The following is a 15,113-nucleotide window of genomic DNA, read 5'->3' as shown; positions in this document are numbered from 1 at the left end:
AAGAAGAACCCCTCTGGAATGTGAGGCCTCCCCCACCAGGCCTCAGTGGACTTTCCAACTCAACGCAGTACGGCCTACAAAGCCCTAGTTGTTTATGTCTAAAACTTAACCTCTGTGATCCAAGCAAGTTCCTGAAAGGAGAGCACTTTCTTTCACAGCTCTAGATCCCCCAGGCTGCCTGGGAGGCAGATGTTCGGTTCATGTCTGTGGGTGGACAAGCCCAGACCAGGAGGCAGAAGAGATGCCACTGCAGCAGTAACTAGAATGTGGCCCTGGCTTGGTGTTCACAGCACGATGTTCCTAAGGAGGGGAAGGTGAATCCTGGGGCCCTTGCACCTCACAGGGCAGCTGTAACTGTTAGAGAGTGCGAGACAGAAAGCCAAACAAACAGCCAAGCTGTTGTCATCATCTTGGTCAAACGGCGTAGGACACGAATCACTGATCCTGAGCCTGCGTCTCGCCTGTGCCCACGCCTCTGCCAGAAAACAAACAAACAATCAAGACGCTTTCCAATTCAAAGACTCAGAAGAATTAAGGCTGCGTTCATGTCGCTTCTCATTTATTAATTCAGTCTGTTCTAAGTTGTGTACAGTTATGAAAATAACAAAACTGAAGCTGGAAGCCCAGGAATATTTACACTCTCTTGGGTAGTGAGGTCAGTCTATGTTGTTGCACAGATTGGTTATGTTTGGTACCTCAAAATGTTTATAATTCAGACAAAATCAGACAGATTAACAATTTTATATACAGTAAAACAAAAGGGAAAGTCATTCAAGTATCAAAATACAGAGACAAAGATTAAATAACATTTTCATTACAGTTCAGTCCATTGCCACACCATGAGCAACAATACTTCTGAGCTGCTTTCTGCTGGCCTGGGCATCTCAAAGACAGACCCCGTTCAGACTGGTTTTCTAATGTCTCTGACTGCAGCTCTGCCTGCTGCCTGCTCAAACCTGAGCATCTCAGGAACTCCCATTAGTGTCTGATGCTGGAGGGCCCAGGAGGGACGCAGAGAGCTGCACACGCAGAGCCTGTCGGGAAGGTCTTATGCGCTGAGCAGCTGGTGGGCAGGGCAGAAGAGGTGGACAAGAAGCCTGTGGCTGGGACAGGTACTGAGCCCATCTGAAGTCTCCCACCCGAATGGGCTCCTTCACAGTTCAGAAATGCAGCGACAGGGTCTGCCCCTGGTGTGACCTGCACTTGGAGAAGTGCAAAAGTAGGGGCCTTCCCACTTGAAGCCTGTCCTTAAAGTTACAATAACCTTTCTAGGAAAGGGAGACTACCTGCCCCAGAGGAGAAGAAAAGAAAGAAAGGCCCAGTCATTTTCCTTTCTTGAATATTCAGAAATAAACCAATCTCTAAACAGAACCCAGAGCCAGAGCAGACTAGCCAAGGCTTCCAGTATGAAAATACCCTGAATAAATAAAGACGATATAGCAGCTTCAAGCAGAAGAAACACCTGTGGATGATCTAAGCACAAAAGACAGCTTGAGGAGTGCATCGTAGTGTCTGCAGTTTCTTTTGGACCTACCGCCCCCCGACAGAGGCCCACTTAGATGTGGCCTGGCCCCTTAGGAGGAAGACGGGCACCAGCATGCGCGCAGCGGCAGCGCAGTCTACTCTGGATGCTTTAGGGTTCCTGGTCAACTCTTGGAAGAAAGCCGGGGCCGAGAACTGTACAGCGTTAGCTCGTGGGAATCCTCACAGGCCCTGAAAGGAGCAGGAAATGAAGTAAAACTGCAAGGTGTCGAGGTCTTCGTTTAGTACCAAGAAGTGGAGGAGGGCCTGCCTCTACCGCAAAGAGAGCTGAGTCCCAGGCCCCAACCTGCTGGGTGCTTAGCAGATAGAAACCCACAAGGCCTGGCCTCTAGCCAGCCAGAGACACAGCCCCACTTCTGATTTCTGGCCAACCACATGGGTTAAGAATGTGCCTAACAGTACTCTCTGCACATACATACCAACAAAGAATTTAAATTCACAGCCTTTGCTGGGAAAGAGGAGTGTTGCTGAAGCCTGGATTATTCATCCTGGGACCTGATTGACCTATGCCAGGAAAGCTCGGAGCCTGCTAAAGTGCCCACAGGAGGAACTGGGCACACAGCTGAGCCAACTTTGCCTCTCAAATCCACAGCAGTTTCCCCTGCATTTCTACTCTAGTCCAGAGGGAAGAATGCAACCCAAGTTACTTTTAAAAGCAAAGCAAGCAGCAGGAAAGCTTAAGAAGCAGAGGTGCACCGGGATGCCAGCCTGCTCCAAAGGCCACGCGGGGGAGCATCGATGCACTGTCACCTTATTTAGCCTTTTCCACACTGGGGGCCAGGGATAGGTCCAGCAGCTGAGAGTGTAACCGTCAAACCGATAATTCAGAGAATCAAAATGAGCCCCAATCACACAGGCTGATTAGACAAATCACAAATTGGCAAGTAGCAACCTTAGCTGACCTACTCCAAACATTAATGCCCCAAACAAAGCTGCTTTTCCTGTTCTCTGACACAACGCAGGCAGTACGGCGCCGGCCAGCCCAGGGCAGTGCTCCGGTCACTGACAGGTAAGAGGCCAGGGAGAGGCCTGGCGTTCTGGTGCTGGCTAAGACTTCCCAGCACTAGAAACTGTACACTTATCTTCATTTGGCCACCGAACCTTCCCATCGGGAACCCCAGAAATGGACCAGAAACCTTTGAGTTGCTCAGGTGCCTCTAAGGCTGTGTTCTTACGAGAAGCCTGTGTCCAGCCCCTGAAGGGGACAGGAAGTTGTTGGGCAGTTCATAAAGAGCAGCAGCTGATATGGTCGGGTTTGAAAAGCAGACGCACCGTACTCAATTCTGCCTGAGCCTGCTTCGTTCCCCTCACCCACAGGCCACCGCCTTCTCTTCCGACCCACTGAGCTGCACCCAAGTCCCATCCTGAGAACAGAGGCTATGCAGGCTGGCCTCTGAACCAACCTCAGCTCCCCTGTCCTCTGCCCCATGGCCATTTGTCTAAAGATTGGCAGTATGACCTAGAGGTTTGAGCCAAGTGTTAAAAGTTCATTTTATAAAAAGATTTTTTTCTGTTAAAAACAATGTGTTCTGAACAAGTCACTTCTTGACCCTCTGGAATGCCAGTCCCATCTGCTAGCGGCCTGGAGTGCTTCTCCACAGCCAAGGCAGGGCTCGTTCTGCAAGACGTGGTGGTGGCAGGCCCAGGCCAAGTGGCCAAGAGGAGGTCCTGCAGGCGGAGGTGAGGCCTGGGTCTTCAAAGCTGCAGGTGAGGCGATGGCGGTGATGGCAGTGGGAGCCTATGCCCCCACGTCTACGTTTCCGCAGCACAGTGTGGTTCCTCAGTGGCTCAGCTTGGCAGAAGCAAACAATGGGGGGAGGAAAGGGTTAACCAATGGGGCCTGCGGACGGTGGAGGAAATGGAAAGGAAACACAGAGCAGGACAGAAGATCCCTCACAGCCTCCCCTGGGCACCCTCCATGCCTGCTTTGAGCACCCACAGCCCACAGCCCCCACCGCCTCTCGCTCAGCGACTCTGCTCAGGAAGGCACAAGGATGGGTGGGTGCGCAGGACCCACCCAGTTTATCGACTTGGGTTTTGACTGCCCTGGCCGACTGGCTTTCCTAGTGGACTCTGCTATGTGTGCACGGCTGCCTATGGGCACCGCTTCCTTCCTGTCTCCTGCCATCCAAACTGATTTGCCCACACTGGAGAACGGGGTGCCTCTTCAAAGACTCAACTCCACCATCCCAGCTGCTGAGCTGCTGCGAGGGGACGGCCTCTCCTCTCGGAGGAGTCAGGAGGCTGAGGGAGGCGGTCAGGGGCGCGCTGGACGGTGCTATCTGTGATCCCCCACCGTGGAGAATGTCAGAAAGCTCCCAGAGGACAATGGAGGCCACTTGGTCCAGGTCCCTGTCCTCCAGCAGCTCTGTTCTGTGAGGGAAGAAGGTGCGCCGTGTGTGCAGGGCACAGGCCGCCTCCTCGTTGGTTCTACGGAAGGCCTTCCTCCTCAGTGAGCCAGACTCCAGAGCCAGGCCCAAGGCTGCCAGGCCTTGAGACTCCATGGCGAAGATAGAGGGGCTGTCCACACACGTGCCACCCCCCTCCTTGGAGGGGAAGGCCCATCAGGACTGAGACACCTGCTGTGTGAGCCAGCCTTGTGAGTGTTCAGATACCCAGAGCCCCAAGCGGGGCAGTCAGCACGGACCCAAGGGCCTGGCGCATATCTTGGGCCCTCACAGAAAGCAGTCTGTCCCTGGTCCAGCCACATCACTGAGCTCAAGGTCTCACAAGGGCCTAGCCATGAGAGTGAGGCCAGTACCTCAGAGTAGCGGAGGACAGTGGGGTGGGGCTGCAGGCCGGCTGTGAGCAGAGTGCTGGGGACTCTGGCACTGGGTGGTCACAGTGGTTGGTTGGTTCAGGAGAGGTGAGAACAGTCAGCTAGCTCTTGGCAACGGTGCCCAGCTGTGGCTCAGTACAGCAGACAGGAGGAGGGAGCCACACAGAGCCCAGCCCAACCCTGGGGAGCTATCAGTGCCGTTGGGATCCTGCTGGAGACTGCCCTGCCCGTCGGGGTTCACAGTGCCTGCCCGTGGAGGCTTCCGGGGTGCAACAGAACCCCTGAGCCCTCTTGGTGCCCACCTCAAAGGCAACTCACCCCCTCAAGCTGTCCTCAGCCCAAGGGGGAGAATTCACAGTGTTCGGTGGTGGTAGGTGCGAGAGCTGCAAGTGTACAGCGTCTACGCTGCCGCCCGCCCAAGAGGAGCAGGTCCCAGTGCAGGTGGGGCCTTGGCATCAGCAGCTGGAAGGAGAGAGTTGAGGACAGCAGAAAGATCGGATGGCAAAGGCACAGTGAGACTAGTGGAGACAGGGAGTGGGTTGTTTTAGAAGATAGTGGTCTCATACTTGGTGCTGAGGCTCCGCTTAGAGTCTGGTTTGGGGTCCACAACCCAGGAGACACTGGCATGGGATTGGGCATCTTGGTCCATATCAGGTGGTTCCAGCTGCCAAACAAGGAAGCAGTCAAGAGTCAGAGGGAGCTCTGTGCCAGGGCTGGAGGCAGCAGGCCCCTCCTACCCCCAGGCCAGGCTGTGGCCCCTGTGCTGAGAGGGGCAGCCCTTATTCTCCTCAGCCAAAGAGCAGGCCCCTGGGGGGCGGAGGAGGGACACACACCCGGAGCATCTTGGGGAGGGCCACCTCCAGGCACAACTTCTGTCCGGGATTTCTTGGGATTGCTCAGTTAAAGGACCCCTGTCCTACCTGGGCCTCCTGCTCTAAGCCCCAAACCCGCTCACACTGGGCAGGAAGGGGATATGGGGCTTTGAAACATCAAGCCTCGGGTCTCTCTGGTAGGCCCAGAGAGCTCACCCCAAGGCAAGACCACAGCAGTCATCCCAGACCTCTGGAGAGAGGACATAAAACAGAAAAACAGAGGGCTGAAGCACACACAGGACAGGCAGAGGGCATCTCAGGAAGAGGGGAAAGAATGTCACACAGGCAGAGGGAGAGGCCGCCAGAGGCTAAAAGCGCTCACGGTCACTTCGGGGAGACTGACACACAAGATAGCAGGAGGCGTAAAGACCTTGACTCCAGGACTAACAGACGGCAGCGGTAGGTGGGAAGGACGGTGGGTGGTGCAGGTGTGACAGTAACAACAGCGACTATCGGGGGGCAGCGGCACCTGGGGTGCAGAGCAAAGCAGACACAGACACAGGGATGGCGCAATTACTGGGGGCTGCCTGCGGGCCGTTCTCTGCAGCCCCTTGACGGCCTTGCCCTTGGGGGAGCCCAGCGAGGGAGGGAAGCGGGAACACCAGAGGCCCGCCCAGGCCAGAGGAGCTGCTGCCTTTCCAGGGGCGAGACCTGGCAGGGTTGGGGGACAATTAAGAGGGTCATTTCCCTGGAGGGCCAGCTTTCTGGAAGTGCCAGAAGACCCTCCTCGCACTGGCCACCCTGAGCCCTTGAATCCCTGGGGCCAGGGAGAGGGGGATCTTGGCCAGTGGGGCCCACGTACTGCGGATTTCCTCACGCCGACCCGAGGCTTAGGCACCGGTTTGGAAGATTTTGTTTCAATCATCTCAGCTGCAGAGGCGCCCATCGCCCTGGACTTCTGGGCCTGCAGGGCCAACTGATAGGCCACTTCGAAGGCCTGTCCCAGCGTCAGGATGATCTCGTAGGTCAGGTTCTGGGAGCAAGCAGATCACCACTGAAGTGCCTGGTTCAAGAACCGCTTCACACTGGATATGCCCTTCCTCGCAGGGACCATGTGTCCCCCTCTAAGTCTACCCGGGAGTGCTCCTACCTCCTTCCACTCTTCCCTCCTTTCCCTCCTTTACTCTCCCTAGGTCTCTGTTGTTCTCCCTGCTCTACACAGGATGTGGCTGGGAGCTGGGCTGCGGGGAGGGCAGGTGCACACTGCTGCAAGCCCACGGCAGGTCTTTTCCAAGGCAGGGTGCCATGCCTACGGCAGTACTTGGATATTTCTTAACCATTTAATATCAGTGGTGCTAGTGCTTTTATTTTTAATGTGTCACCGACAAAGTTTGTGAGTGCTGTGCCCCTAACTAACTCCATTTCCCCATAAACCCTGTGGTTTTTATTGTGTGATTTTACACAGCACAGTTATTGTTAGGAGCATATATGTGGCATTACAGCAGAACTGAGTGTATGTGGGAAAAGTCAGCAACAAGTAAATGCCACTGACTGTGCTGTGTGGACCACCTCATCCATCTCACAGTGGCCCCTGAGGTGGGCCACATTATATCCCCTCCAGACAGATGAGGAAGCAGGCAGATGTGATGTTTCCAAGCTCACACAGCTAGCAAGCAGCAAAGCCTGGTTCCTCCTAACCCTCACTGGCCCAGAGCAAACAGAGGACTGGGGTAGATGAGGTCCCAGGAGTGTGGGGATGCCCAGAGCTGCCTGTATTCCAGGAGCCACAGAGATTCTGGAAGCAGCTGCTATCCCTGAGGGCGGCAGAGACCTGGACCCTCTGACTTCTTCCTGGGGTGAGGAAGCAGCCTGGGGCCACTCCCATGCTTTGTTGCAGGTTAGAGGGAACCCCCGCCTGTGGGCTGTCATTTCTGGTCTGCTCCCTGTGGGCAGCTGTGTGAGAATGAACTCTCCTCGGCCCAGTGGCACCCAGAGCCGAGCCTCAGCAGGAATTTGAGGGAAGAAAATCTGCCAAAGAGGGCACCACTGCCCCTAAGAGGGAAGTAGAGGACATTTCTGGGAGGCGGCCCAGCCAGAGGTTGGAGAGCTAGGGCAGGGAGCCGGGGGAGACAAAGGCCTTGCCTGACCTAAGAAAACACTCGCCAAAAAGCTGGAAAGTCAGGGGTGGTGGCTCACGCCTATTATCCAGTTACGTGGGAGGCTGAGGTGGGTAACTTGCCTGAACCCAGGAGTGCAAGCCAAGCCTGGGCAACATAGCGAGACTCCATCTCTTTAAAAAAAAAAAAAAAAAAAAAAGCTGGACCCTCCTGTCCCTAGTGCCCTGGGCCAGTCCCTGTTCCCTCTGTGCGTCAGTCTCATCACTGTGAAAGGGGACCGGCCTGGAGTGCTCCTGGGCTCCATTCATGAACCAAACACTTGCCAGGCACTGGCCAGGGGCCAGGACAGCGCCACATCTGTGCCCTGCAATGGGGCTGGGCGCCTCAGGGCTGCAACCCAAGCCTGCCCCGCCCGGCCCCAGGACCCCACCCACCACATCCACGGTGCTGAACACATGGCAATAGTGGTGGCTGGTCTGCAGGTCCTTGGTGATGTAGGCAAAGGTACAGAGGTCCTCCGGGTCCTGGGCCGCACAGGAAATGTTCCGGATCTCGTGCTCTGCGATGACGTTCTGCTGGGGAAAGCCATGTTCTGGAATTCTCAGGCTCAGGCATGCCCCTGGCACCCCCTGCCCCAGCCTGTTACCATTGTCACTGTTCTGTCCCAGCCTAGAGCATCAAGCAAACCCCCCTTCATCTTCTCATTTTGTTTATTGGTGGGGGTCCCCGATTTTGGTTTGGGGTCTCCACCCCTGACCACAACAACTAAGGCAGTAAAATGTTCACACCCAACCACAAGCTCTCCCCAGCCTCTCCCACCTCCTAGGGTGGGGGCAAAGTGGGAAGGGTGTCAGGAAGGTGGGATCCCACACGGTGGCGCACAGCGGGAGTCCTTTGCTCACGGAGGGAATCACACCTGTGAAGACCTGTGATCAGGCGTGTGGCCAGCGGAGCCCAGGTGGTGAGGCTAACAGCAGTGATCACTAGGGCGGGGACGGGGCTGACAGCAGGCACCCAGACCAGCAGATGACAGACACGCCTCTTGGCGAAGTGGGAAGTAACAAGAGGACTGGGGACCCTCTAGGGAAATAAGGGATGAGAGAGGGCAGCCGGGTTGCTTGCCCTGGAGCCCTGTGGGTCTGACGGGGACGTGGGTCCCACTCCTGCCAAGAATCCCTGTAAGCAGCACACCTTGTTGGAGGCATCGATGAACTTGACACCTTTGTATGTGATGGACAGGATGATGGTGGGGATCTTCTTCATGTGCTCCGTAGATTTCTACAGGAAACAAGGGGTGGCCCTGTCAGTGCCCCTTCTCAGGGCTAAGCCTCCTGGGCTTCCACAGTTCCCAGCTTCCCTCCCATCCTTACATAGTGCAGCAGGGCCCAGGCAACTGCAGCTACTGCCCCCATTGCTGCCTTCTGCACCCTCCAGCCCGCACAGGCACCCTACCCGCATCTTGGCACAGGCGTCTTGCGTGGATTCTGTCCCTCGCAGATCTTTGATCAGCATGGAGCCCAGATACTGTGGGGGCGAGCAGTGGCCAGGCTTAGGAAATCCTGTGTGTGTTTCCATGCAGGGGTGACCCAACCAATTTGGGACTGTCCCACAATCAAGTAGTTACCCCTCCCAATAACACCCCCTTCTCCTGCCCCAACTGGAGAGACCCTCTATTCAACTCTCTAGCTAAAGGATCCAGAGGCCTCCATCCCTTCGCCTTAGCTGTTAAGAGTGGCTGAGAGTGGAGAACAGCTCAAAAGCCCTGGGCCTGGCTTTGTGGAGTCCCTGCTGGGACTTGGCCGCAGGTGCCTGGCCGAGAAGGAGCAGGGAGGCCGGCCCTGCTGGGAGGGTGGGAGTAACTCACATTGGCTTCATAACCACAGGACTCGAAGATGAGTTTCTCTGGCTGGTGTTGCCAACTCTGCACTGGGGCGTAGGGGGCTGCCAGGCTCGGGGGCCGCAGGGTCAGCTTGGCCTCGCGGTGCTCCTCCTGCAGAACACACGCAATTGGACACCTGCTCCTTGCTTCAGAGGAGCACACAGGCTTGCTGCCTGGCTCCAGCACACCCAAGGGTGAAGATGCCAGTGACCTTAGCAAGTTCAAGGGTCAAGTGGAGATGGCAGGGGGCAGACCAGCAATTCAAACGCACTGCGGGAGAAGGGAGGTGCTAGCCACAGCAGAGGCGCAGCAGGGACCCAAACCGCCTGAGAGCAGGGCTCGGGAAGGACAGTCTGTGTGGTGTCCGAGATGAGTCTCAAAGGAGATGGGAAATGACCAGAGAGGAGATGGCAGAGTCTGTGTGGGGGGCACAGGCTGCCAGGCTGTTCTGCACAAAGACCAAAGGAGACAACAGCGGCCACGAGACCCTGGGATGCCTTGGGACCCAGCCCAGGGCCTGGGAGGGATCTTCACAGCGGGGAAGCCAGTGAAGCACCCGCCCGTGCCTAGGAATACATTTCAAATGGATCCTTCTGGCAGCAGCTGGGGGGTGGGGGAGGCCACTTCCGTCCAGGTGAGAGATCATGGGTCCCTGCCCAGGGCGCTGGTGGAAGGAATGTAGAGGAAGGAAAAGATTCAGGAAACACGGAGGCCCTCCCTTCCCAGCAGTGCGCACAGCCTCCCAATAGCAATCGGAATTGCTGGACAATGTGTTTAAAAATCCTTTAAAACTCATGGCTGTGCTTGTAGAAAGGGAAGGGAAGTCCCCAGAGCCAGAAGTGAGAAGTGAGAGTCAGAGAAACAAGCAGGGGTGAAGCTGAAGTTCACCCGGAAGGGCCTGAGGGACACCTGCCAATCCTGTGTCTGACAGGCCAAGAAGAGGACAAAGGACAAAGCTAGGGTCCGTACAAGGAGGGAGGCAGGACAGGCAGGTCCTGAGTAAATCCGGGACCCCTGGAAATGATGCCCTGAGAGGGTGAGCCAGGAGTGTGAGACGGGCCCACCTCTGCCAGGGCTGGAGTGGCACCGGGAGCGGAGGAGGCGTCTCCAGCGGTGCCCCCCACGGGGCTGCAGGCAGAGAACAGGAAGAACAGAGTCCGGTCTGGCTGCGGTTTTGCTGGGCAGGAGGAAGACAATGCTGCGGAGGTGAAGCTGCAGGGAAAGCAGTTCTGGGGAACAACGCGGGTAAGCAGAGAAGGAAGGGGCCAAGAACGAGCTCAGAGGCCAGGAGAGCACAGAGGGCTGTGGGGCCAGCAGGGGAGGCAGCGCAGGATGCAGGCGGCCACAGAGAAAGAGCGGACAGGGGATCTGAACCCGAGGGAGGGACGCACAGGCCACAGGAGTGGCCCCAGCAGCCGACAGCTGAAGTGAGTTGTGCGGCCCGAGCTCGGCACCATGGGTGCTGGGTGGGCCTTATGCAAGGCGGCTGGGTGTGGGCAAGCAGAGCAGGCTGGTGCCTCCTGACTCTGGTGCCAGCCCAACTGTGCTCGGGTATGGGGCAGCAGGTGGTTCTGGGAGGCCCTGTCCCACCCAGAGGCAGGAGGTAGAGCCTGGCCGCACCGCCACTCCCCCTGCCCCACCTGGATCCTGAAGCGCTCTGCTCGGGAGGGTGCCGTGGGGTCATGGAGACTGTCATGGCGCCTCCTGCCTGTGTCCCCTGGAGGCAGCAGCAGGTCTGCCGACCGCCCAGTGCAGGAATCATTCTGACTCAGCGGGGATGACGTCTGGGAGAGCAAATCTTGGCACTGTGGAGGGAGAAATCCAGGTGGAACTTGCAACCCTCGGCCCAGTGCCTGACTACAGGTATCAGCCAGCTCCACTGGTTAGTACGGCACAGGCAGTGGCACCGGGAGAAGCAGCAGGGAGCGAAGGGGCCAACACCACAGGGGTGTCAGACAGGTGGCATCACGCAGCCACCGTCCACTAGTGCCCCCTGAGAGGGCGGGGAAGCCACTTTTGCATTTATAAAAGATTAAATCTTCTGTCCTGATCCATTGCAGGCCTCTGCACATGACCAAAGCACCCCCTTGAGAAAAAATGTAGCCCTGTCAGTCAGGGCCCTAAAGCCACTGTCCCCGACAGAATACAAACCCGGCTTCTCAGTGTCTATATCTGAATGTCAGTTGTGTGTTTGGTTCCCAGAGCAAGGCTGGGCCTCCACTTTCTCATCTGTAAAAGGAGGATGAACAGGACCCACTTCACGAAGCCCCTCAGGGTTCAATGGGGTGAGACCTGTGGGGCAGGCCCAGTGCACCCGAGGGCTCGGGGAGTGGCTGCTCTAGTTACCGCCATCCCTGCATGTTCTGGCCTGGGGTTGGGGGAGAGCTCTTCCTCAGCTGCAGGCTCTGAGTCTAACCCATTTCTGTAGTCAGGAATTACCGGCAGGAGCAACAGATCATGGGTGAGGTTTTTAAAATGCAAGCTGTCTTAGCCACCCCAGCCTGGGAATTCGAACTCAGATTTGGGGGGTGCCCAGGAGGCAGCGAGTCCTGGCCTTTTGGATTTGTCTCGGGTGTTATCCGACCCGGCCCCGCCCTGTCCCCAGGCACAGAGCTGAGTTCAACACCCAGGCACGGCCTGGTGTTTTCCTACTATCCCCCAAGTTTTATGTGTTTGATCGGCCATCCCCAAATAGAAACAGGTGGCGGGGAACTTCTCTAAACCCCCTCTCCTGTGCTCCTCTCTTCTTGTTGGAGCTGCTTTCTCCTACACTACAGTGGTCTCTGAAGAATCCTAAAGAATTCTATGTAATTCCTACAAATACAGGGAACAAACACATTCCTTTCTGTCCCTCCCCGACTCACCCTCAGCTGGGAGAATCTGGGGGGCTTCTGGGGCGGCTCCTCGTACGGCCTGTCTGCGAGGGAGGCGATGATGCGCTTGCGATGGCCGAGCAGCTGGACCTTCAGGACCTGGGTGATGAGGAGCAGGGAGGTGACAGGTCAGGTGGCCAACTCACTCACAGTCCGCTCTAGCCCCCAGCACTCTTCTGCTGGGCCAGGCTGCCCCTAAGGGAAGCTCAGACTTCTGGAGGGTCCAGGCCGGGCCACACAGGGGCTACTCACGTTGACAAGCTCTAGCTCCCAGAGGTTCTTCACGGTGTCAATGGAGCTGTAGCCACTTGACAGGAAGGAATGGACGTAGTCCTGCAGCCCCAGGGAGTCCAGCCAGGAGGGCACGCTAGGGGGGCTGTTCCCGTCATAACCCAGAGTCTTCACCTACAGGGCAAGGAGGGAGGTGAAACTGACATCTCAGCACTCACAGGAGAGGGACCTGAGGACCACAGACCCAGCCAGCTCACACAGACTGTGGCCAGGGGGCCCTGTGTGTTTGGGGTCCTCAGCGCCTTCGAGCCCCTCACTTCGCACAGCCTTTCCTATCACTTGCTGGTCTCGGCTTCCCCATGGGGAAGGCAGGAGCCGCTGGAGCACCGACGGGGCTGGAAGACGGCCCTAGCAGACAAGCCTAGGTAGGGAGGGGGGTCTGCAGAATGCCTCCACCCTGAGCTCCGCTGAGGTCACAGGCCTGGAGGGACAAGAGAATAGTGTGTGCCCTCAGAGTGGGCGCTTCCCAAGCTCTGGACAGGTAGAAGGGACGGGGCCACTGGATTCAGCACAAGTGCAGGGGAGAGGCTCAGGCCCACCAGCTCCTGGTTCCCCAGGGAAGATGGTACCTCCCTCAAGCCCACTTGGGGAGGGGCCCGGTGCCAGGGCTCAGTGCAGGCTGGCCAGAGAGACCATGAAGGGGGCTCTGGGTGAAAGGCCAAGCCAGCGGGTACCAGGCTCCCGGGCCAGGCAGACCCCCAGAACCTCCTCATGACCCCAGAGGAGCCTGCTCCCTGCCCTAGGGCTCTGCTGACTCTCCAAGGGCCTTAGGGCATAGTGAGGAAGCAAACAGAATTGTGTGCGGCCCTTCCGGAGCTCCTAGGGTAAGGGGTAGAGGTCCCGCTATGATGTGCGTGTGCTAGAGCCCTGCTCCTCCCCTGTTCTTGGTGCAGGTGGTGCTAGGGAGGTGGCCCTGGCTCCGCATGGGCTGAGGCTACAGGGCCGGCGACGGTCACCTTGGGCAGGGAGCGTGCCGCTTGGAGCAGCTTCCGCCGGTGCTGTGGGTCACTGATGCCGATGTCCCGCAGGTCCTGCTCTTCCATCACATTAGACCCCTAAGAGCAGAAAGGTGGATGTCAGGGCCCCTCCTGGATGGACGGCTGGTGGCCCTGAGGGGGTCAGGTGGGCCTTTCAGGGCCCTGCACCAAATTCTCCTTCACTGCAGGCACCAAGAGGGCATGGGGACAAGTCTGCCCAGACTGCCCACGTCCATCCGGGCGGCTCCCAGGGGAGCTGGGCAGAGCTGGGGCTCCAGAATATGCACAGGGTGCTGAGGCCGGCCAGGGCACACAAGGGTGGGGGCACCTCCTGCCCAGGCCCAGCCACAAGCCCCAGCCCCCTGAGTGTGTGTGCATTTTTCTGGGGAGCAGGTTCCATGCATCCAAGATAATGAACTAGTGGACTCATCCTAAGGTTCCTCTTAGACAGGATTTTATAATACTAAGGTTGTAACAATCACCTCGGGCGGGTGGCTGGTGACAGAGTTGGGTACCCGAGGACCCAGCCTCACCCCAAGGAGAGAAGCCTCCAAGGGGGAGACTGCCAGAAACGGGCGTCCCTGTCCCAGGGAGAAGGGTGGGTCAGAGCTGAGCCCAGTCCGTGCTGTTTTCTGCGACCCCCACTGGCCTCAACGGAGCAGCTGAGGGTGGAGAGGCACACGGAGCGCCCACCTGCAGCGCTAAGCATGATGCAAGGATGTGGGGACGGAGGCTGCTGCTCCTGCTCCTTTCTTACTACGTGACAGGGCCGAGCGCTTTCACCTGGCGCACCCCACTTCATGCTCACAACCTGCATGTTAGGGTCTCTGTTAATCCCGTTCATCTAACAGATGAGGAAACTGAGGCACACAGAGGTCAGAAATTTCTTGACATCCCACATCTAGTGGTGGAGCTAAGATGTGACCCTGGGCAGCCTCTTTCCTTCATGCTCCTAGCCCCTGCGAGGACGCCTCTAATTACAATAGTCACAAGACAGTGTGAGCAGATTTAATTTTAAAATACACAGTATGGCCTATGCTACAAAATTCACAGGTCCCGCCCATCCCTCAGCCATGGAGGCCCTCGCAGTTGCAGCTGCTGCCACTTCCTGGACGTCCCCAGAGCCCAGCTGGGCACAGACAGGCATGTGCCTGCACACTGCTTTTTCACACAAATGCCATTCTTGCACACGCTCGGTGCCTTGTTCTTATCACGGAATATACACAGGAGATTGTTCTGCAGCAGTGCATGTGGGCCCACCTCCTTTGGACAAGCTGCAGCATCATCTAGGTTAGGAATATGCTATAATTTATTCAGCCAGTTCCCTGTTGAAGGACATTTGCTTCAACTTCAGCTACTGCACACAGTGCTGCATGAACATCCTCCCCGTGAGTGTCGTGTCTAGGCCTGTTATGAGGAAGGGTTTCTGCTTACTTGAAGGGTGCGTGCCCTTAACATTGACAGCTCTTTCTGCTCTTCTTAGTGACGCCAGTGCTAGATCCCCCACACCATCAGCAACACAGTAGGGAAAGAGTCTCACTGCAGTTTCAATTTGCACATTTCTTATCGGAGTAGGATCATCTCATCCAGAGGTGAGGATGAGCAACTTTCCACGTTTTATCTATCTAGCATTTCCAAAGCACTCCCTCCCTACTCCATGCTGGACTTGCCCAAGCCATTTAGTAATAGGGACTATTGTGGCCAGGCGTGGTGGCTCACCCCTGTAATCCCAGCACTTTGGGAGGCTGAGGCAGGTGGATCATGAGGTCCGGAGTTCCAGACCAGCCTGGCCAACATGTTGAAACCCCGTCTCTACTAAAAGTACAAAAATTAGCTGGGCCTG

General features: G+C 57.0%; 1 protein-coding gene across 5 annotated transcripts in view; it reads right to left on the bottom strand.

Moving 5' to 3' along the window:
- Positions 1-538: 538 nt before the first annotated feature.
- The window catches only part of ANKS1A (ankyrin repeat and sterile alpha motif domain containing 1A), a 201,774-nt gene continuing 187,199 nt past the window's right edge, over positions 539-15,113 (bottom strand). For 3 of the 5 annotated variants that reach the window (XM_054490633.2, XM_054490636.2, XM_063666145.1), the window contains 10 exons: positions 13,250-13,348; positions 12,255-12,407; positions 11,994-12,101; positions 10,770-10,934; positions 9,115-9,240; positions 8,703-8,774; positions 8,442-8,528; positions 7,685-7,822; positions 5,996-6,166; positions 539-4,985 (listed from right to left, as the gene is read on the bottom strand). In XM_054490633.2, coding sequence (XP_054346608.1) covers positions 4,866-4,985; positions 5,996-6,166; positions 7,685-7,822; positions 8,442-8,528; positions 8,703-8,774; positions 9,115-9,240; positions 10,770-10,934; positions 11,994-12,101; positions 12,255-12,407; positions 13,250-13,348 — 1,239 coding nt within the window. In that variant the 3' untranslated portion in view covers positions 539-4,865. The remainder of the gene's footprint in view (positions 4,986-5,995; positions 6,167-7,684; positions 7,823-8,441; positions 8,529-8,702; positions 8,775-9,114; positions 9,241-10,769; positions 10,935-11,993; positions 12,102-12,254; positions 12,408-13,249; positions 13,349-15,113) is intronic. The other 2 variants (XM_054490637.2, XM_054490635.2) reach the window with 1 other exon arrangement.

This window comes from Pongo pygmaeus, chromosome 5 (assembly GCF_028885625.2).
Source record: "Pongo pygmaeus isolate AG05252 chromosome 5, NHGRI_mPonPyg2-v2.0_pri, whole genome shotgun sequence".
NCBI lineage: Eukaryota > Metazoa > Chordata > Mammalia > Primates > Hominidae > Pongo > Pongo pygmaeus.
Note: the sequence above shows the minus strand (reverse complement) of the source record. Positions and strands in the feature narration are given on the sequence as shown.